General features: G+C 41.4%; 1 protein-coding gene across 3 annotated transcripts; it reads right to left on the reverse strand.

Annotated features, from left to right (window-relative positions):
- On the reverse strand, window positions 1-18,244 carry RBM17 (RNA binding motif protein 17). Of its 3 annotated transcripts, none has more exons than XM_054053993.1 (12): window positions 15,849-15,920; window positions 15,084-15,224; window positions 13,456-13,572; window positions 12,389-12,555; window positions 9,864-9,958; window positions 8,873-8,929; window positions 6,894-7,035; window positions 4,658-4,809; window positions 2,540-2,613; window positions 2,092-2,190; window positions 1,703-1,775; window positions 1-1,557 (listed from the first exon to the last, which is right to left on the reverse strand). In XM_054053993.1, the coding sequence occupies exons 2-12, from the start codon at window positions 15,204-15,206 to the stop codon at window positions 1,454-1,456; spliced, it is 1,203 nt and encodes a 400-aa protein (XP_053909968.1). In that variant the 5' UTR covers window positions 15,207-15,224; window positions 15,849-15,920; the 3' UTR covers window positions 1-1,453. The 3 variants fall into 3 exon arrangements, with proteins under 3 accessions (XP_053909968.1, XP_053909960.1, XP_053909950.1); XM_054053985.1 differs by lacking the exon at window positions 15,849-15,920 and adding an exon at window positions 18,192-18,244 and having other exon boundaries at window positions 4-1,557; window positions 9,864-9,961; XM_054053975.1 differs by having other exon boundaries at window positions 4-1,557; window positions 9,864-9,961; window positions 15,849-15,869.
- Between the last annotated feature and the right edge of the window lie 4,682 nt (window positions 18,245-22,926).

Here is a 22,926-nt window from a genome sequence, read left to right on the forward strand (position 1 = left end):
TCTTTTCTGTTTTACAAGCAATTGTTTGTACAGAGGTTGATGGAACACAAGCAGATGAAATAAGCAAAACACAAGACCAAGGTTTTGTCATACAGATCTGCAGCCAAAACTTATTAAAAGGGCAATAACTGGAGATATTTACAGTGTTGATCAACTACAGGTCTGTAGCCCCGCCCAATACATGTGTATAACAGGCAAAAGACATCCAGCATCAGCTTTCAAACAGCTCAAGGGAACTCAGAGCTCACTTCCGTCTTAATATCTGCACAATTCTGGGTGCAATGGAGCAGAGACAATGGCCATCACCGCATAGCCACCTCTTGCCAACTCTTTTGTCACATAGTGTTCCCAAACAAAAAGCAAACATGAAATCGGGAGGAGAGTGCTATGTATTATTTTACATCCGATTACAAAAGAAGAGTTGTAGTGTTCAGTCATTTAGTCTGTCATCTCTTCAGATTTTCGTATGAGAATTTTCTTCCATCACCTCCTACTTGGAACACTTTGACCAGCGGCCCTCAAGAAAACAAAAGCCCAACCCCAATGTTATTTCATCTCAAATTATTTATAGAAATACAGAGAGCAAGAGCAAATGCCATGCCTGAATCAATTAACAAAAAGTTAGCTACTTATGCGTGACGGTAGAGGAAGTGAGAATCTATAGCTGGCCAGATCTAAGGAGTTTTCCTCAGTTCTACCTATAGCATTCCAGTAATGACCTGTGATCAGTTAACCCTGGATACTGCTAGCAAAAACTGCCTGACAGCAGAGCTCCTGCTAACAGCCCACTCGTTCCGATTCAAACGGCTAAGCATTTCAGATTCCTTCTTCCTTCCATTTCCCTGGGTTAAATGTATATTTTCTTTGGATTTGGGAAGAAAAAGAGATTCATTCCTTGTTATTCTAGTCTCCATTCTGGCACAGGAATTATTGTCCTGCAGTCAGGAGAGAACAAACTAGCTGCGAACTGTCCAATGACTTTAAATCACTCTGGTGTGCAGAGAGAGGACTTAGAAGAGCTAAGCTGTAAGTCTGCGAGACACCATTAGGGAAGAGAAGCACGATAGCACATACTCCTTTTCCAAAGCTTCCCACTGACAGTGGATGCAGCACAGAGACTCCACGATGAAGCACCAGAATAAAGAAAGCAGGAATAAAGACCAAGCATCTCCTCAGCAGTGGGTTTTGAAAAGAACGAAGTCATCTGAAAGCTCAAAAAACAGGATCCCCAGAGCAATAAGCAGAATTGTGCAATTCAAAACCACACAGACGTGAATCTTACTTTCAAAGGGCTTTATATTACAAAAAAAAGGTAAGTCACAACGAATGCGAAAAATCCATTCAATGAGGCTTGTTTCCAGTTTGCTAGGAAAGCTACTTTTCTCTTCATTCCCAGCCTACCGCTGAAAACACGATTGCCAAAACAGTGACACCTCGAGCTAGATTTTTTAAATCAAACTTGCTCTGCCAGATCTAGTACTCTGAACTTGTCCAGGTTGTAGAAACAAGCCTTCACGACCCTGCCGCCAAAGTATCTTCCATTTAGATCCACAACAGCTGGAATTGAAACCAAGAACAAGTCAGCAAGTAGCAATTCAATAAAATAAATGTTTCTGTATCTAAACAGTCTAATTGTTGAGACTGTTTAATTGCTCTACAGCAGTTAACCCTGAGGGTCACAGAAAACAATTTAGTGTCCTACCTTTGATGGCAGATTCCACCCGTTCAAACTCTAAGAATATCCTTACAGCTTCGTCATCAGGGGCACCAGGAATCTGAAGCAAAACAAAAAAACCTCCAAACTCAGAATTAATCATAACAGTAGCAAAAGTTCTCTTTTCAATTGCTGTTCTTCACAAAGGGAGTAAAGTGAACACAACAAAAAGGTACCAAAAGCACAATACTCTAGAGATTTTTTTTTCCCAGGTTCTGACAGCTGTATCTCAAAGATATAGAAAATACAGAATCACAACACAGCACAGGACCCTGACAGGCTTCATCTATGCCCCTCTCTAAGGTAGTTACAAGCCAGTTGCGAAGAACAAATGTCCAGTTCACTGTCAGAGCAGTCAAAGACAGATTATCTCTTACCTCAAAGATGACACATTTCCCAACCTTGCCATATTTTTCACATTCTTCCTTAGTTTCCACTTCCAGATCTTCATCCACCTCCCCAGCACCTACCATGTTCTGAAAGTTGAAAGAATAAACATAACTCACTGGATGCAGTCTGTACAGATGATTATGTAGGCAGACACATGTGACTGACCATAAACACTTTTAACCTTCTGTTCATCAGTCACAAGCCGCAGGAGAAAACAGTTCCCTAGTCCTATGTAAACCGTAAAGTGGCATTGATTTACATTCACAACTTGTATCGCAGGAAGACACAGATTTTCCTTGACAACACAAAACACCATGGAGATGCAAGCCTGAACCATTTGAACTGTACAATTATTGTATCAGGAAAACAAGTTTAAACATTTCAACCAGTCACATATGCTGCAAAGACCAAGATGTTCTCTTACTCCCAACTTACCCTTAGTAAGACCACTTTAGTTGGGCATTTCAGTATCTCAGTCAAAGGGTTAGAATCTGCTTTCTTGCCCGTTTCTGTTATGAAGACAAAAGAGTGAATCATGGAATAATTTAAGATTACAGCTCATACAAACCTTACATGGGGGCGCTTTTATAAGAATGTCACTGTCACCAAACAACGGAATAAAAGCCACAAAGTGTGGTTTCGTATTAGTGAGGAACAGCAATTCAGAACTCCTAGCTGCTTCCTTCTTTTAGTTTAAAACCATAACCCCTTTTCCTGTTGCAACAGCCCTTGCCAAAAATTTTGGCCCCATCATTCTTGTAGACCCATTTAAGTATGAAGTGCCACAAGAAGGTCTCCTGAAGCCTTCTGTTCTCAAGGCTGAACAACTCCAACTCTCTCAGCCTGTCCTAACAGGAGAGGTCTTCCATCCCTCTGATCTTTTTCATGGCCTCCTCTGGACTCACTCCAACAGGTCCACGTCCCTCCTGTGCCGAAGGTCCACAGCTGGATGCAGGAGTCCAGGTGAGGTCTCACTAGAGCAGAGGGGCAGAATCTCTTCCCTCAACCTGCTGGCCACACTTGGATGGAGGCCAGGATACAGTTGGCTTTCTGGGGTGCAACACACTTTACTGGCTCACATCCAGCTTTTTATCCATCAGTACTCCAAGTCCTTCTTGGCAAAGCTGCTCTCAATTGTCTCAACCCGCAGCCTGTATTGCTACCAAGGGCTGTCCCGACCCGGGAGCATAACCTTGCACTTGGCTTTGTTGAACCCCATGAGGTTCACATGGGCTCGCTTCTCAAGCTTGTCCAAGTCCCTCTGGATGGCATCCCATCCTTCAGGAGTGTCAACTGTGCTGCTAAGCTTGGTCTTGTCTGCTAACTTGCAAGAGGGTGCACTCAATCTCGCTCTCTATGGCACTGATGAAGATATTAAGCAGCGCTGGTCCCTGAGGGACACAACTTGTCACTGATCCCCATACTGACATTATGTCATTGACCTCTACCCTCTGGATGCAACCATACAACCAGTTCCTCATCCATGGAACAGTCCATACATCAGATCCACCTCACTCCAATTTAAAGAGAAGGACGAGTGAGGGACAGTGTAAAAGGCCTTCAGGAAGTCCATACAGATGACTTCCCATCCTCCCTTCCCCACTGATGTAGTCACTCCACCACAGAAGGCCACTAGACTGGCCAGGCGGGACTTGCCCTTGGGTGAAGCCGTGCCGGCTGTCCCGAATCACCTTCCTGTTCTCCATGTGCCTTTGCATAGCTTCTAGGAGGAACCGTTTCATGATCTTCCCAGGCACAGAGATGAAGCTGATAGGCCAGTGGTTCCCACGGTCCTCCTTTCTACCCTTTTTAAATACGGATGAAATGTTTCCCTTTTTCCAGTCACCAGAGATTTCACCTGGCTGCCATGATCTTTCAAATGTCATGGAAAGTTGCTTGGCAACTACATCAGCCAATTCTCTCAGGACTCTGGGATGTATCTTGTCAGGAGTTACATATATTCGGGTTCCTCAGGTAGTCATAAATCTTATCTCCTCTTACTTGGAAGGACAGCAAGTAGAAAAATCACTTCTACAGAATAGGAATTAAGCTAGAACGCTATTAATGTACTATTCCTTTGAGGGAAATAATTCCTAAGTTCAGAATTGTATCAGATTCCCCAGGAACTAAAAATCAGGTCTCTTGACTTCCAACACTTTTGCTGAGGCAGAGGTGCTCTTCTAGTAAGCTAAGATGCTGTCTCTAGATCAGACAACAGAAGGAAAATGAGGGCTATATCTAAGCACGAGACAGGAAGAAAGCCAGCAGGAGCAGGATCACCCCTTGAAGAGAAGAGGCTTCCAAACACTACAGGAGGACAACTGGTGGAGGAAGCAAAGGATGAGCTAGAAAAATTAATAGAGGACCACTTTAAAAAAAAAATAAAAAGATAAAATATCCACAAAAGGGAATCTTAGTCATTCTTCCTAATCTAACTAGTATTTTATGCAAAGAAAGTTTGAAAACAAAAAAATCCAGCAGCTTCTGCTGTGCCCAAACTGTTATCTTCCCCTGAGCATATTTCACAAACTTATTGGCATAGGACAAAATTACCTTTCTCTGTAGATTCACCAACAATGATCTTGCCACCCCTCTTGCTCGTTTTCTCTACTGAAAGTGCTGTGCTCAGCCCCTGTTCATGCTTTCCCAGCCCTTGGCCCTCTCTGAAACCATACTTCTGCATGATCTTATGAGCTACTGTCCCTCTGCAAAGAGAAAAAGCATCAGTTAGTAAAAGTTCTTATAGAAAACATTAACATTGCATTTCTCCTGACTGTTTAAATAATATTCTACCTCCTAAGATCTCATAACACAAAGACTGAAAAGGTAAGACCTTCTACAGGACTTTACAATTTATCAATTTCACAGCAGCCTGTGAAGGTGAAAGTTATTACCCATGAATTACAGACTGAAATGCTGACAGAGAAGTTGACTAAATAAAATTGTTCATGCTTTTACAAATACAACCCACTTCCATTAGCAGTGCACATCAGCATCATACACTATACAGAATGGGTTGGAAGGGACATTTAGAGATTATGTAGTCCGACCCCCTTTCCCTACCAGGCTGCTGATGGTAAACCACAAATAAAATTAACAGAAGGTCTTAGGCCAGCTTCTTATCTTTGTCAGTGACTGGTATCAAAGGCTTAAGAGAAAAGACAGAGGTGCAACAATCTACTTCCCACATTAGATCACATTCCTCCATCTATTAGTTCCAAGTTGGAGCAAGCTCTAGAGTACATGGCTTTACTAGCCCTTCCTGTAACAATCTGGATATCCTCAATACTAATTTAAAAAGGTCTCATCTTTCAGAATTTTCAAGAATGCATTGAGGTAATAAAATCCCCAAGCTATTTTAAGGCACCTTTTTTAAGTGCCTTACAAAAAGCACCTCCACTGACAGATTTTGAAATTCCCACTGAATTAATATTTAGAATCAAAACATACCTACATGTGTTGGTATTTCTTTGGAGGCCATGGCTAGATAGGTCAAGACAAAAAAAAGGCCATGGTATACTAGTTTAAACCACAGTAAGTATTCTATGTTCAGTCACCTCTATTTTATCAACAGGCATATAAGATTACACAGAAAACACAACGTCAGTGACTACCTATTTGCTAAGCACTCTACACAAAACATACAAAGACACATTAGAAAGGCCAAAAAGTCTAGCTATGTAATGCTGGCCAGTTAAAACACTAAGTCACAGAGCAAACAGGCTGCCCAAGGAAGTTGTGGATGCCCCATCCCTGGAAGTGTTCAAGGCCAGCTCAGATGGTACCTTCAGCAGCCTGGTCCAGTGGGGGGGTTGGAACTGGATGATCTTCAAGGTCCCTTCCAACCCATCCCATCCCATCCCATGATTCCACGAAACAGTAGTCAATGGTGTGGTCTAAGTAAGGCAGGTTAGGTGGTATTCTTAGCACTTCCTCCAATTAAGTGAAAGTCCCAGGGTATTTCTAACAAGAGATGGCAACAGTGCATAAATTCGCTCCAAACTACTGAGTTTAGTTATTCTTTTTCTGGGCAAAAGGAAAGGAAAAAAAGAAAGCATCAAAATTGTCTCCAGAACGGAAATGGATTGTAATAATGTAATTCACTACACTTTTATGTCTGTGTTTGTTCTGGATCCAGTTTTGACTACACTGAGGCTGCATTTCTGCAACACTCGAGGCGACTGATAAGAGGATCATACCTAACCAATACACACTTCAAATGCGGTCTCTAACCTGTAGAGTGTCTCTAACCTGTCAAACTATAAATTTGACTTCATTTTGTTGCCACAGCAGTAACGCAAGCATTACACAGAACACTAATCCAAAGCAGAAAAGTAAATGGATAGATTTGCAGCCACATCTGCTATAATCATGCAAATATGGTTTGAAATTTTGAGCAAACAAAGCAGAGCTGAAATGATTTGCACACTGGCACTTCGCAAATTTAAGACAAAGCTGGAAGAGAAACCTAGAGGAATGAACATGCCATCTATGTTTTACTGTATAGTATATAACCTTGGTTTGTACAAGCCATAATCACTTCATACTGGAATGTGGCTTCAGAACTTCTTCGAAAGCAGAGCCTTGAATGCAACCACCTCAAATGCATTTCTCTCAATTGAGTAAATCAATTGATTTACCTGTATCCTGCCAGTTAGAGCTACATGCACCCAGGCTAACCACATACATCTAATGCCCTGTAATCTTCTCTACTCAACTATTTTAACTTCTGGTTTCTATCATCTTCTAAAGCCCTTTGCCCCGAAATGTGCATAAGTCAATCATTTACCCCATATTAGCAAGGAAAGAGTTGCTAGGTCCCGTGGGGGAACGAGGTCTTTCTGGCTCATCATATACTGGAGGAGGAATAGCTGCTTTGGAAGATGGTGCCCGAGGTCTTGACTCCTCTTCAAATGGAAATGATGCTACAGCTGAAGAAAACAGAGACATTTGCTTTTTCATTGAAGTACTTTGTATGAACTATCTACTTATTATGAATGCTTGAGCACTATGCCTTCAATCTAACTCATTTACAGACAGCTCTTCATCTGCAAGTTGTACTTATTTCTACTTCAATATTAACAAACTATAAAGAAAACTCTTCCACATAAATCCAAATTAGAAGAATGTTTCCTCTGCACATCCTGCTTTAACATCACCTCTCATCTCTCTATCAGATACGAGATCTGAATTGTTATTCAGGATTTTCCTCATAGGATATACAATGAGTTTGTATCTGTAGGTCTATAATGGATTTATTAAGCTCTAATCAAACAGACAAAAGAAACATTAAGAGGCCACATGCACAACAATAAATTTATCCAGACAGAGAATAAGCAAACTTAAAAAGCCCCATTCATCAGGAACAGAATTTTGAAAAAATGGATCAATGTACACAGCTTGGGGCCTGAAGAATGTAAAGAAAAGTACACTGTAAGTTTACACAAAACAGAAATCAGTCTATTAAGAAGAATGGATGTAGCTCAAAGCAAAATATTTATACAGTTTTAAGAGATCACACTGACAATTTCTGAACTGAAACTTCTCCTAGGAGACTGATATTTTTTAATATATGTATATATCATAGTGATTAGATTATTAAGCTATCTTCCACTAACAAGTCAAATGGCAAAATAAAAAAAAGCCTAGAGAACACTAAAAAAAAAATAAACCGATCACATTTTTAAATGGACTTACAGACTTTCAGACTGACTTCAGGTAATTTCTCGTGAGCTGGTGCTTGTATCTTAACAAATAAAATGTCAGGCATGAAGTCTGGGGATGTTGTATGAGGAAAAAAATCCCTATTTAAGCAGGCAATGGACTGGACTATGGGACTTCTGCTACAGCAAGAAAAACCTTCCCAGGTCTTTCCAACCTAAGCATCAAGTAATAACTCATACAAAGGTTTCCTTGTGAGATTATGTTATGTTTTGAAAGCTCACCCCCTGGGGATATTTCTGCCATTTCCAGCCTATATTTACTTTTCCCTGACACTGCTGAAGTGCTCTTAATTATTTACTCTAAACAATCTCTTTTTTTTAATGTTTACACACTTCAAATGTTTTCACTAGTGTATCGTTCACTTACTCTGCCAAGATTATTTTTTGGTTTTTTTAATCTTCTCAGAAATAAAATTAGGACTCCCAAAGGGAAGTTTCCATACATAAGATTCTTTTCTCTTATTGTTTTTCAGCATATGCAACATACTGCTTATTATGTTAATTTAAACGTTCAAGACAATTAGACAGGCAAAAAAAAGAGTTTTGTTCTTACAGACAGATTATGCCATCTAGTGGACAACACAACCTTTAAGCTATTTTCCTCAATATATATCCCTCGAAAACTTTTCTAATTCTGTCCGTAGTGCATAAGCCTTTCAGAAAAGATATTCATCAAGTATTTCCTAAAGCAAAGGGTAATGGAAAAATTTCCTCTCCATGCTGTGGTGGTTTCTAGTTTACCCAGAGAAACCTGTCTGCAACACTTTCTTTCACATCAGAAATAAGTAACTGAAGATGGCTATGACAGATCAGCTTGCCAAATCACTTCTCTAGCAACACAGAAAGGATCACTTAGAATAAAAATTTGAAGCACAGCAGTGTCGCGGGTTCCTCACATCTTCTCCCATCAACAAAGAACCAGTACAAGTTCTTCTGCCACAAAGAACTGTATGGGAAGAGTGGCAGGAGGACTTAACTGAATAGAAGGCTGAGTGAGAGAAACACCACCGCTAGGTTACAGAGAACAGAATTTCAGTGTACTTACGTTCTTTGTCCTTCTCAACAAGAGAAGTGGGTGGTGCAATGGCAGCTCCTCCCATACCTACAAGGAAAATGGAAGACAACACATTCATACGATTGGGTTCTGCTGCTCGGAATAGCCTCACTGAATCTTAATACAGCTGCTGGCTCCTTACCAGCCAATTCTTAACATACATGACTATCAACAGAAACATAGCAAGCAAACAGTCTGAGAAGTTTCAATAAAGGATGCATGAAAGGCACACTGAAGGAGACAACATCAAACTGCAGTGACATATGTTGTCTATCATAAACATGTTTCATAGGATATCAAAATCAAAGACTGCAGAGAAACAAATCTTCAGTTCTAAAATTGCTTGATTAAGCAAAATAAAAAAGTTCAGGACTCGCTACACTACAAAGTCTCTTCCATATTTTAATAATCAATATTCCAATGTAGTCCCAAACTTCCAATGCACAGCAAATACTTTAAAACATCCCAACAGAAATTTTCTTTTCCAAAATAAAAATAGATCTGAATTATTTACTGTACTTTGTTGCTGAAAGAGAACAGTTTAACTGTGTTTATACAAAAGACATATCTCATCACCCACATTTTGCTAACTTGTTCTAAGGGCATTCCAATAACAAATGCAGGACTGGTAAGCTTTTACAGTAAATCTCAGCAGTGATTCTCATAGCCTAATTTTACCTCAAAAGACTCACTCCTTTCCTGGAACCTATACCATGCAGAAACTGAAAACAGTTATCTACAAACTAATGTAAAAAGAGGTCTTTCCACAAATAATTCAGCTGCCACCTCCCTCCACAGAAAGAACTCTTCTGCATTACAACAGTTATGATGTGAAAAATTGCTAAGTTCATTCTAAAGGTTCAGTAAATCTTTCAGCTGAGACAAGGGAAACACAGAATCCATGAAACAGGATTGTGGATTCCTCCCACCCCCACCTTTTTCTTCTCTTTCTGCATCAAAGAAACCCAAACATCTCCCTTACTTCTTTTTCGTCTCTCTCTTTCATAATCTTCATCTTCATCAGAATCTGGATCTGGTCTTCTCGAAAACCCACTGGCTTCATGTCTGTCTTTACGTCTTCTAGGAGATACAGTAAGTTAGGATAAGAAACCATCAAATTTAACTCTTTGCATTAATTTGAGATACCACCTTTGCAGTGTGCATTACACTGCTGCACTCTAACTGGCATTTTACAATGCTTTCCACGAAGGTGTAAGTAAACACCTTTACTTTCTGTTTCCTTGCTTTTATCCTCATGGAGTAATTTTTATAAAATAAATGGAGATCCAAAGCAAGAACATTTTCCACTTACAAGTCAGCTAAGGTAAATGTATGGTAACGAGGAACCATCTGAATAAATCTAGTCAAGGCTGACTGTGATGACCAAATGACTACAATGGAAGAGGTGTTGGATGGAATTGACAGGAAGGCAACAGAGACATTAAACTATCACTCTGCTTTGAAAAGAAACCCTTTTTAATTCACCATCACGGGCCATGCAGAGGAATATCATTTACTCAGTCAATTAAAATATAATCATCACACTTAAACAACCACATTATTAAGAAGCTCGCTTGGCAACTAAGATTCAAAAAAAGTCTATTAACATTTTTAACATTTGGCTGAGAAATACTTTGAGAATTCTTTGCATTTCAACTGTTAATTATTGTTATCATAAATTACTTGTTTTAATATTTTAAAAAGGGAGAAAAGTATTTTTCCCAGCTAAGAGCACAGCTTGGGCATAAATCAGATCTCATTCCTAGCACAGCCATCAAAACTGTGCTACAAGATGCTAAAAACAGTACTACTAAGGAATCAGACAAGATTTCTAAATCTTTAAACTGTGAATTTATAACAAATGTATGCTCTGCTCCAACACCTGGGTTATGCCAAAGCTTAATTCTGATGGAAGTTTGAATAAGACTGTTACCTGAATTTTAAATCACAATGCACTAGGTGTTTTTCACTTCCTCTCTAATTTCATATAGGAAGATTACCCTCTTGGCTCACATACAAGTTACAAGCAACTAAATAGCAATCAACGCTGAAGCTGTGGAAACAACAGCTTGTATTTCTGAGAACTTGCATGCTATTTCAAGTATGACAGAGCCTCAGGCATTCCTCTTCCACCAGAACAATGAAGATAAGTGAGACATGACAGAGAAGTCCAGGTGACTAGAAATATTAATTAATTTCCACAACGTAAACAGAGCAACAGAATCTCCCTCTTGTAATTCCATACACTTTCGATGTTTCACACCACGATGCAGCTGGATTACTAATTTCACTTAAAATAAGCAAATACAACCTTACTGCCTAGGCTGGCAGCTTTAACACCTATTTCAACAGGATACTGAATCTGATTCAGCTTCTTTAATATGATTACAGAGATTTCATAATGCAGGGAAAGGGCATTAAGGTAACTAAAAATAAGTGTATTTTCTTTTCTGCAGAGACAAAAGAGTAATAAATGCACAATTAATTTGAACTGAATGCAGAGTATTAAAAAAAAATCCAACTATTGCTGTCAAAGGCTGTGCTAGCTACATCTTTAAAACTAAAATGCAGTCATGTATCAGTGTGGACTACTTAAATGCAGAATGGAGGGTTTATCACTGAGTGTTGAAAGGTAATTAGAATCATAGAATGGTTTGGGTTGGAAGGGATCTTAAAAATCATCCAGTTCCAACCCCCTGCCACGGGCAGGGACATGGCCCACTAGATCAGGCTGCCCAAGGCCCCATCCAAACTGGCCTTGAACACTTCCAGGGACGAGGCATTCACAGCTTCCCTGGGCAACCTGTGCCAGTGCCTCACCACTCTCATCGTGAAGAAATTCCTCCTTATGTCTAGTCTAAATCTGCCCCTCTCCAGTTTACAGCCATTGCCCCTTGTCCTATCACTACAAGCCTTTGTAAAAAGTCCCTCTCCATCTTTCTTGTAGGCCCCTTTCCGGTACTGGAACGTCACTATAAGGTCTCCTCGGAGCCTTCTCTTCTTCAGGCTGAAAAAGCCCAACTCTCTCAGCCTGTTCTTATATGGGAGGTGCCCCAGCCCTCTGATCATCTTTGTAGCCCTCCTCTGAACCCATTCCAACAGCTCCATAGCCTTCTTACGTTGAGGATTCCAGAACTGGACACAATATTCCATATATTACTACTTCTGTAATCAGGTTACACTGACAACAAATACTCTAAAACACCTGCAAGGTCAAAGCCTAAGGTTTCATGAAGTACAGAAATACTGCTGCTACCATTGAAATAAAGTAAATTGAGAAAAATTTCATGTCTTTCAGTCAAAGAGTCTGTAAACATGATAAATCTTAAAACTGTGTCACGTGATTTTAGCAAGAGCATTAAAACATTGTGCTTGTTTCTACCAGCATCCAGTATTCTTCACAAATCATAAGAATTTCCCTGAAACCGTTTATAAGGATAAAACTAAAATCAATGTCTCTATTCCTTATATAATTGTCAATGTCATGAGTTTAAACAAAAGCCTTACTTTTCTCTTTCTTCAATTTCTTTTTGCCTCTCCAGCTCACGCTGCCTCTGTCGTTCCTCTCTTTGACGTTTTACCACTTTTTCGTAGTCATTTGGGAACATAGGATCATACTCATCCGCCAAAGGAATCAACACATCTCCTGCAGAAAAACCACTAGGTACAGGATCCTTAAAAAAGAAAAAGGAATTTTTTCAGCTGAGATCGGGAAACAACATCCAGTTGGACACTAAGAGTTTAACACTTCCTTCTCACTCCCAACAACACAAAACTCAATTCCTGACTTCTATAATAGCAGGCAACATCCTAATTCCACCAATACTAGAAGAAATCTTTGCTTTACTTAAAAAATTAGCATTTCATCCAGTCTGTCACTATCTCAAATTCTTCCACCAAGAAATAATCACTCCCACCCCCTGCCAATAACAAAGCGGCAGCAAATCAATGTGGACAAGAATTTTTCAAAAGCCATTAGTTCATTATTAGAAGTATTATGGCAACATGTTCGCTGCAGGTCACCCTCCCACACAATCTCATCAGTCTTTTTCATCATCTGCTATTAATATAAAACCGACAGAGGTGCACATACTGTTCTTCTCTCATCTAAAAGAACTCTTTCAGAACCATCACCTTGGAAAAAGTTTCAGGAAGGAATTTCTTTTGAGTCCTTACCATAAGAAATCCATTTTAAAACCTTAGGTGGCCTTTCTTTTAAGTTGATTTTTACACCTGTTCAGTTTCAACACTGGTGCGATTACAATTATATTCATTATTCCCCCCAACCAAACTGCTGAATTGCAAAGTACTTCCTAGCATATATCTCCTGGAGAGCTTCAAATACTTCTATTTTAACTGCACATAAACTGCAGTAATTCCATGTCATATCACATGCAAGTCTTTATAAAGTTAAAATCCCCATTAATTACAGAACCTCTGAGCAGAAAAAATCAATTTCAGAAAACTGTCCACTAGGAAAGATGATGAAAAAATAGAAATAGAGCCTGTAGACAGAGAATTCAAATTCCAAAACATACGCTAACAGCTGGACTTTTTAGCTGCCTGGATCTTACCTTTAACCCAGCTGCTACATGAGGTGGTGTGTCCACTATCTGCCTCTCATCAGATGAGCTACCTCGTTTCAGGTCAATCACTGGGGCAAGAACTGTTGTTTGTTTTGTTCTCTGGCTCTGAAAAAAGTCACCAAAACACAAAATGTTTAAAAAAGATAACAAAACAGTTTTCTAAAAAGCAGCTTCCTTTATATACCTGCAGCTGGCATCTTCAAGGATGAAAACCACCGTTTCAAATTCTTCACCGTGTGAAGCTCAATGTATAATTTCTCTTCAGTTTATCAATATACAGTAATTCTCAACAGTTCTAGTTAACCTTGCCATAGATAGTTAGTAAGCTTATGTTGTGTTTTAGTGCCAGCAAAGACCGCTCACTTGAGACCGAGGCTTGCCAGCTATGGTTAAAGAACTGCTACACAAATATTGATTGGATGTGATATTTTGAAGAACACTTCAGGGAAACCAGCACACGCCTTCCTCTTTTTAAACAAGCGAGATCAGACTGCACCCTTGTGCAAGCACTAGAACATACAGTAGTAGGTGAATGGTCCTTGGTTTGGACTAGGACCAGCAACACAGTAAAATTCAGATGGTCTCTTCAGATGAGTTTAAACCGAGTGGGGTTTTTCAAGAGAGGCTCAGACTTAATTCAAAGATCTACTGTTCTTCATATTTTATCATCCGATAAATTCTATTAATCTGTTCTGAACTCTGGATTTTCTAATCCTATTCTATTCTTCTGTTAGCTTATGCATACACTGCATATCAGTTATACAGATAAAGACTAACTCTAATATAGTAGCCATTAAGATTTCATTTACGCTGGTTGTTCCAATTATCAACTAAATCTCGTCCTCAATTTTAGCAGCATAAATAAGGAGTAATGCCAGTGAAAAATGCTGTACCTACTTAAGTATTCAAGATCTGTGCTACCACTTTTTAATTATGTAATCCCACTCTAGAACACACACACCCCACAAAGAACGCACAGGTGTCCTACCTGAACCAATATCAACACTGCTTAGAGAAAAAGGGTGAAATACTGTAACAACAGAAAGATAAAATACTGTGTCACAGTTTAAGCTCAAGGGATTAGCTTGCACTCCTTCCCCCTTTCATGATGAAAATACTTTCTACGAAAACTTCTGATATATGACTATTTACACTTCAGCACCAAAAGCCTTTTAAACAGCAAGCGTAAAATGATGCAACCATGTAAATAACTGACGCAAAATACCAAGAATGATCAGCAGCCAGTACTGCCAACGAGCAATCACAGTATGACCCCTACTCACTTTAAAAAACAAAAATGCCAAAATACTTCACTTTATTATCTTCAAAGTCAGATTTGAAGATCAGCGCTTGGCTCTACTAACTAGAGATCCAAGACCTGCAGTGCACTCATCAATTCCTAATTCAGTTTTAATTTTGCAAGACTCTCCCCAACAGACTTCAAGAAACACTCATTTGCCTTTCCACCCCCTCAGTTTTGCTTGGCTCCTCACTACAAACTCACAGACAAATCGCAGCAAAATTACCCCAAGTCAGTATTCTAAGGTCACAAACTTTCTTCAGTGCTCTGAGCAAAAGAGAAGTGTGAATAAAGCAAAAATACAATGAGACTATACCTTTGCTTGTGTGAGAGCTGCTTTCTTCACCTGCAATTGCGACTGTAGTAGTTTGAAATTTTTGGACCAGCCTTCTGTTTTAGAATCGCTGGTCTCAACTCCCAAGTCATCGTAAAGCGACATTTTCTCTTCAATTTAGAACTAAAAGACAAAAGAAACCAGATGACATAACAAGCCAATGTCTGTGGCTTATTCACTAGTAGTTTGCATGTTTGTACACCATATTTTTATATATTTCTGTCCAAATACAGAGAAAATTCAAAGTAAGAACATTTTTCTGGCTACCACCAGATACACCCAACTACAGTAGGTTTCATAAAAGTAACTGTTTAAAAAGGATGTTTGTAGCATTAGATATCAACCATTTCAGGCTTTGAAGAATTTATGCTGTAGTCTCCACCAGTGTTCTGAGCTTCACAAAGAAACTCAACATTATGTATTACACAACCCTCAAGACTTCCAAATCAAATGCAAAGCAATTATTGTCTCTACTGACCTTAAAAATTATCCACACAAACACATCAATATTCCAATCACCTTCTTAAATTTCACTAGTTTTTGCATCACTGTAAAGGAATATCTTTCCTACATTAAATATTCTTGCCAGAGTATTATTAAGTAACTACTTCAACAATATTTAAAGGCCTTTCAAATACAAAGAACTTATGTATGCACACACACACAATACACACACATATACAAATATTATTGCATCTGACATGAACAGAAAAAGAGAAAAAATGTATGCAATGATAGGTCTAGCACCTGCAGAACAATCTGTAAGCTCATTATTTAGTCTCTGAGAAGCTTGGGTTACAGTATCTTCAGCCAACACCTTCAACTTCTTTATTTACTGCAGGATCAAACATGAACAATTAACAGTCTGCAGTGAAAACTTAAGAGGCTCATCAACAAGATCTTGATCCCACAGATCTGACAGACACTTATATCTGAGGGAACCTGCTAAACATATAGGAGACAACTGTTGATGCAGATATAACTTATATGCATTTAAACCTGTGAAAAAAGTCTCAGACGCAGCAGAGAGCAACTACATTACAACTCCAAGAGATGGTAAACTTATAAAAATCTTTTTCAAAATCAACAATATAATCCATTGGAACGTGAAGAATCAGTGCTCAGCAGAACAGAGTTCACTGCAAGCACATGGGAGAAATTGCATTCATTGGAGATTATTAAACATAAGGGTACAGGGAATAAAATATAGAGCGGAACATTATAATGCATATTGGAACAGGATGAGGATAAGGCACTGCAATCCCCACCTGCCACACAGGACTAACATTTACACAGTAGGAGTGCAGCTATTCTGGGGCAGACAAAACGCAATTCAGGTACGTTATGCTACACATATGGTGCTGCCACGGTAGGAACTAGAGGGCTCACACACCTTCTATGCGAGGACAGGCTGAGAGAGTTGGGGTTGTTCAACTTGGAGCAGGGTCTCCAGGGAGACCTTACAGCACCCTTCCAGTACTGAAAGGGGCTACAGGAAAGTTGGGGAGGGGCTTTTAATCAGGGAGTGCAAGGAGAGGATGAGGGGGATTGGTTTTAAGCTGAAAGAGGGGAAATTTATACTAGATATTGGGCAGAATTTTTTTTTTCTAAGGTGAAGGTATTGAGGCACTGGCACAGATTGCCCTGAGAAGTCATAGATGACCGATCCCTGGAGGTGTTCAAGACCAGGTCGGACCTTATGCAGTGTGAAGTGTCCCTGCCCACGGCAGGGGGCTTGGAATTAGATGATCTTGAAGGTCCCTTCCAACCCAAACCATTCTACGAAAGGGCCTTTCTGCCCCAATGCCCAAAAGGGAGAGCGTGTTCCACAGTGAGAAGCAACACTGAGGGGCTGTAACCAAACTACAGGAAAGAGAAGGCTATTTCCACCCCTCGTGCGGTTAGAAGGGGCACAGAGGGCCTGCGCATAGAATCACAGAATAGTTTGGGTTGAAAGGGACCTTAAAGATCAGCTAGTTTCAATCCCCTGCTGTGGACAAGGACACATCCCACTAGATCACGCTGATCAAAGACCCATCCAATGCGGCCTTGAACACCTCCAGGGATGGGGCAGCTACAACTTTCCTGGGCAACCTGTGCCAGTGTCTCACCGCTCTCATGGTGAAGAAATTCTTCATTATTAAAATGAAGAATTAACTAAAACTGCCTCTTTCCAGTTTATACCCATTCCCCTGGTCCCGTCCCCACAAGCCTTTATGAACAGCCCCTCTCCAGCTTTCCTGTAGGCCCCCTTCAAGTACTGGAAGGTCGTTATAAGGTGTCCTCGGAGCCTTCTCTTCTCCAGGCTGAACAAGCACAACTCTCTCAGCCTGACCTCGTATGGGAGGTGCTCCAGCCCTCTGATCAGCTTTGTAGCCCTCCTCTGAACCCATTCCAACAGTTGCATATCCTTCTTATGTTGACGATTCCAGAACTGGACACAATCATAAAATGGTTTGGGTTGGAAAGGGCCTTGAAGATCATGCACTTCCAACCCCCTATCATAGGCAGTGACCTCCCACTGGATCAGGTTGCTCAACCCCATTCAACCTCGCCTTGAACACCTAGAGGGATAAGGCATCCACAACTTCCCTGGGTAACCTGAGCCAGGGTCTCACGATCCTGATATGAAGAATTTCTTTGTAATGCCTACTCTAAGTCTTACCCCTTCCAAGCTAAAGCCATCCCCCTCATCCTATCACTCCATGCCCTCGGGAAAAGTCCCTCCTCAGCTTTCCTGGAGCCCTTTCAGGCACCTGGAAAGCTGTTCTAAGGTCTCTCCAGAGCCTTCTCTTCTCCAGGCTGAACAACCCCAACTCTCTCAGTCTGTCCTCACCGCAGAGATGCTGCAGCTCTCGGATCACCCTCGTGGCCTCCTCAGGTCGAGGGGATGCTCACACACACAGGCCTAGGCCGCTCCGAGGGGCGCGGCAGAGCCCGCCGAGAAGGGGAAGGGAACAGGGAAGCGCTGTGCCCAGTCTCCCTCTTCCCGCTCCACGCTGCCTCCCCACACCCCCTTGAGTCTCAGCGGCCTCCCCACACCCCAAGGCCCTCCCCGGGCCGGCCCCACCGCCAGGCCCCGCCGCTCACCGGTCACCGCCGCCATCGGCCGCCGCGGGGGCCGCCGGGAAAGGCCCCGCCCCCTCCGCGCGCCCCTGCGGCCAATGGGAGGCGAGAGAGCCCAGCGCTCCTCTGCGGCAGCGCCCCCTGTCGGCGGGCGGCGAGCACAGCGCCAGCGAGCCCCAGAATGGGCTGGGTGGGAAGGGATCTCAAACCCCTGCCAGTTCCAAGCCAGACACCTCCCACAGGGTCAGGCTGCTCAAAGCAACATCCAGCCTGGCCTTGAACACCTCCGGGGATGGAGCATCCGTGATTTCGCTGTTCCAGTGCCTCCCCACCCTCACAGGAAAACATTTCTTCCTAAAAGCTCATCTCAATTTCCCCTCTTTCAGTTAAAATCGTTCCTTTCCCTGATAAAGAGCCCCTCCACAGCTTTCCTGTAGCCCCCTTTAAGTACTGGTAGCTGCTCTAAGTTCACCCTGGAGCTTCTGTTCTCCACGCTGAACAACCCCAACTCTCAGACTGTTCATCTGGAAGGTGCTACAGCCGTCAGAAGCTCGACATGAGCCGGCGATGTGCGCTCACAGCCCAGAAACCAACCGCATCCTGGTCTGCACCAAAAGCAGTGTGGCCAGCAGGGTGATGGAGGGGATTCTGCCCCTCTGTTCCTCTCTCGTGAGACCTCATCTGGAGTATTGTGTCCAGTTCTGGAATCCTCAACATAAGAAGGGGATGGAGCTGTTGGAAAGGGTCCAAAGGAGGCCACAAAGATGATTCAAGGGCTGGAGCACCTCCCATAGGAGGACAGGCTGAGAGAGTTGGGCTTGTTCAGCCTGGAGAAGAGAAGGCTCAGAGGAGATCTTACAGTGACCTTCCAGTACCTGGTGGGGCTACAAGAAAGCTGAGGAGGGACTGTTTACAAAGGCTTGTAGTGGTAGGACGAGGGACAATGGATATAAACTGGAGAGGGGCAGATTTAGACTAGACATAATGAAGAATTTCTTCACCATGAGAGTGGTGAGACACTGGCACAGGTTGCCCAGGGAAGTTGTGGCTGCCCCATCCCTGGAGGTGTTCAAGGCCAGTTTGGATGGGGCCTTGGGCAGCCTGGTCTAGTGGGAGGTGTCCCTGCCCATGGCAGGGGGTTTGGAACTAGCTGATCTTTAAGGTCCCTTCCAACCCAAACTATTCTATGATTCTATGATTCTATGGTCATCTTCATGGCCTCCTCTGAACTCACTCTAACAGGTCCATGCAGTAGTGGTGGATCATAGACCCACTCTGGTGGAGTTTCCAGCTAAGCTGAATGAGATGGGAGTCATTCATCTTACAGTCTGTATGTGATTTTTGGCAGGTCTCTAATGATCCTTGCATTAACCCTTTTAAAGAAGATGCGTGAAACCATGGAAATAGAGTCAAACAACAATAAATAGAAAATAAACTTTATTTAGGTAGGGTAGTTTAATGCTGAACAGCAAATACTATTTATTGCTCCATGTAGCTCATGCAAAAAGCCACTTCAAATCCCAGTGGCAGCAGCAATACCAAATCCCACGTTAGCTCTGCACTCAGAATTTGAATGATCGTTAAGTGTCATCATGTTTTTTGGGGTTTGAGAGCCCATTTTGCTGCTGAAGAGAAGAAATTTTCATCATAGCTGAATTGTGAGGGTTTTGGGAAACAGAGTCGAACATAGAGATAAATCTCTGCAATATGACAAGCTGCCACTGACCCTTATGTAGTTGGAGCTCTGCTGGACTTTGAAGAAGATTTAGGAATTCAATTGGCAGAGGGCAAGGCTGTATTTATGCCCATCACTGTATTTTCTCTGTTATATCACAGTTCTCTGTACTCTACTGTATTTCTAACTCCTTAAAAAATCTGTGGTAGCTTATTGAATGAGTAATCTGGCAGCTTGTCTCCTGAGGCATTCAGCATTTCCAATTACTTCTGAAGAACATCTTAATTTGGGGGAAAAATAATGGACACAATATTATGAGAATCTTCTGAGTTTCGCAGCACAGTAGTAGTGAGAAAGTTAGGAAGAAAGAAAACAAAGTCATTTCACATCAAGTATATTCCAAACATCCCCATGTCAACTTCGTGACATGGTTTACTAGGTCAGGCTGACGGTTGGACTGTATGATCATAGAATCATACAATGGTTTGGATTGGAAGGGACCATGGAAGTCATATAGTCCAACTACCCTGCAGTAAGCAGGGACACCTTTAACTCGATCTGGTTGCTCAGAGCCCCATCCAACCTGACCTTGATCTTAGAGCTCTTGTCCAACCTTAATGACCCTGTGACTCTATTATTCAGGCATGTTTTTTACCATTTCACTGTACCAGCCCTCCCACTAATACCAGGGTCACTGGGTAATTGTGTTATTGCAGAGTATTTGGCTATTAGAAGTATTTCTTGCAGTATGTCATTTGGGCCTAAAGTAGGCTGGATTTCTCTGATCATCTAACTGCAGAAATAATTTTTGTTTTCCAAACCAATCCCTAAAATTCTTTATCTGTCTGAGCCTGGATTTTAGCCAACCACACCAATTTCCAGGTAGCTCACTCCAAAGTCTTGCATTAATTGTTCGGAGTCTCCTTTTTGGCATCAGCAAGAATGGACTTTCGTTTTTGCTTACAATGGACAGGTGATGTCTCCAGCTCATACCACACATGTCAAATCAGATGAGCCGAGATTTCTAAGAATTATGGCCGTAAAGCCATGCAAATGAAGATGCAACACTGTCTGCAAAGCAAAGTGCACCCTCCAACCCCAAAGCAGACAGTGTTATCGCCTCAACTTCAGAATAATACAAGCACCATCTTTGTATTCAGAAAGCCCTTATCTCTAGCACTGCTTTCAAACGTGCTACTATGCAGTTTATTTCCCCGTGGTTAGCTGAAAAATGATGCTAGTAAGTAAAACTACTACTCCATAAAGATCTGATTTCAAGATCTGCACTGTACTAGACTCTTTCCCTCCTAGTCATGCTGCTTTCTACTAGGGTGGTCTTTCTAGGCAGTGCATTTACAGAGGGATCTGTTTTCATAACAACAGCAAAAGCTTCTTAAATATAAGAGGAGATTGTCTTCATTTTATTTATGGAGGATCTCCCAAGTATCTTCCTTTGGTTTCTTGCCCAAGAAATGCCTGCATTTTTAAAGGAAGGATTGACATAATTCACATATCTGTAACTTTGTAGAAGAAAGAAAATCAGTAGGAGACTTGAATACTAATTTTACAGTGACAAAATCCAATTAAAAAAAAACCAAACTGGTATCTTATGTTAAAGGAAGAAATCAAGCAGTTAATTGCATCAAAATGTACTGAGAGAAATCAGTGTAGATTGAAATGTCGCAGAGCAACGTCACAGCATGACAATCATTGGGGAAAATAAAAAGAGATTAGAGTCTGCAAAGGCAGAAAACACAATAATAATGGGAGATTTCAGTTCCTTCTAGGAACAAGTCGCAACAGGGAGGGTAAAGGCTAAATTATTAGACCCATAAATAACTGCCTATCAAAAGCAATGAATCAGATAATTCATAAGAAGAGAAACAGCTCTTAGTTAAGTCTGGAAAGTGTGCTAGGCATGGATCAAAATTCATCCATTGCTGTTTGTAATAACCACAATATACTTGTACACACCTGTATAGGAGCAAAGAAGTCAATAAAATCCATCTTACCAAATTCAGGCTGCAGGCAGGTGAAGAAATCTCATCCATCTGCCAAGTCTAGAGGTCCCAGACAGATTGGAAATGTAAGAGACATTTGTGAGGTTATCTGCAGCACTACACATCTTGAAGGTAGGTAATAACTGTGTCTGAAATCTTTTTCAGCTATATCTGTGAAGATGGGGAAGCATTGGCCAGCTCTGTGCCCTGATAATGCCAAAGTCTGATCTTCCAGCTATCTTTATCTTTCTCTTTAGGATTTTAAACCTTTCCATGTTGGTATTTTTCCTCTTGAATCCCACTAATTACCATTTCAGAAGTTCTACCTCTGTACTTGCCTTTCTTTTCTCACCTGGCTCTGCTCTACAGCTTTTCTTGCAGCTCTTTCTCCCAACTTAGCAATTTTCTCAGAAGTTTGCATTGAGCTTGATGCAGCTGGGTCTCCTGGAGAGGAGGGGGATTATGGAGATGGGGTTACAGGAAAGAGCAGAAGGCTGTGAATAAAATCCTGATTTTCACACCGTCAGAAGTGCCCCTGGCCTCGGTTAGGACTCCTCATCATACCAACAAGCAACCTGGAAAAGGTGAATAACCATGGTGACAAAATTTGCTGTGGATCCCGAATTATTCAGAGTAATCAGACAAAAGCTGAAAGCAAAAAGTTACAGAATGATGGCATAACGGTAGCTGGGTGATGAGATGGCAGATGGGACCCAGTGTTAATGAATGCAAAGCAATGCACGCAAGAGAAAATAGCACTAACAAAACACACACAGCAGCAGGCTCTAAATCAGCTGCTTCCATTAAGGAAAGAGATGCTGCATTCATTGTGGATAATTTTCTAGAAATGCCTACTCAGTGCTCTGAAGGACGCAAGAAAGCAAACAGGCTGCTAGGAAGCACTAACATTAAAAAACAAGGAGAAAATGTACTCATAAATCCAACATGTACTTGCACCTCTGAGTGGCTGTGTGCACTCCTGGACATCTCATCCCCTCCAAGAGGCAGGAGTCAGTCGGAAAACCTAAAGAAATCAGATGCATGGACTGAAAAGACTCTGAAAGCATCTAGCAACCAAAATGGC

The sequence above is a fragment of the Cuculus canorus genome, chromosome 1 (genome assembly GCF_017976375.1).
Source record: "Cuculus canorus isolate bCucCan1 chromosome 1, bCucCan1.pri, whole genome shotgun sequence".
NCBI lineage: Eukaryota > Metazoa > Chordata > Aves > Cuculiformes > Cuculidae > Cuculus > Cuculus canorus.

Bases quoted from the DNA above. Each gene is read 5' to 3' on its own strand.
- RBM17 (XM_054053985.1), bottom strand. From the start codon at position 15,206: ATGTCGCTTTACGATGACTTGGGAGTTGAGACCAGCGATTCTAAAACA. The intron at 8,930-9,863 runs GTAAGGGAGATG...TTTTCCTTGTAG, and splicing joins AAGAGAGAGACGAAAAAGAA to GTATGGGAGGAGCTGCCATT. The intron at 2,191-2,539 runs GTAAGTTGGGAG...TTCAACTTTCAG, and splicing joins CTAAAGTGGTCTTACTAAGG to AACATGGTAGGTGCTGGGGA.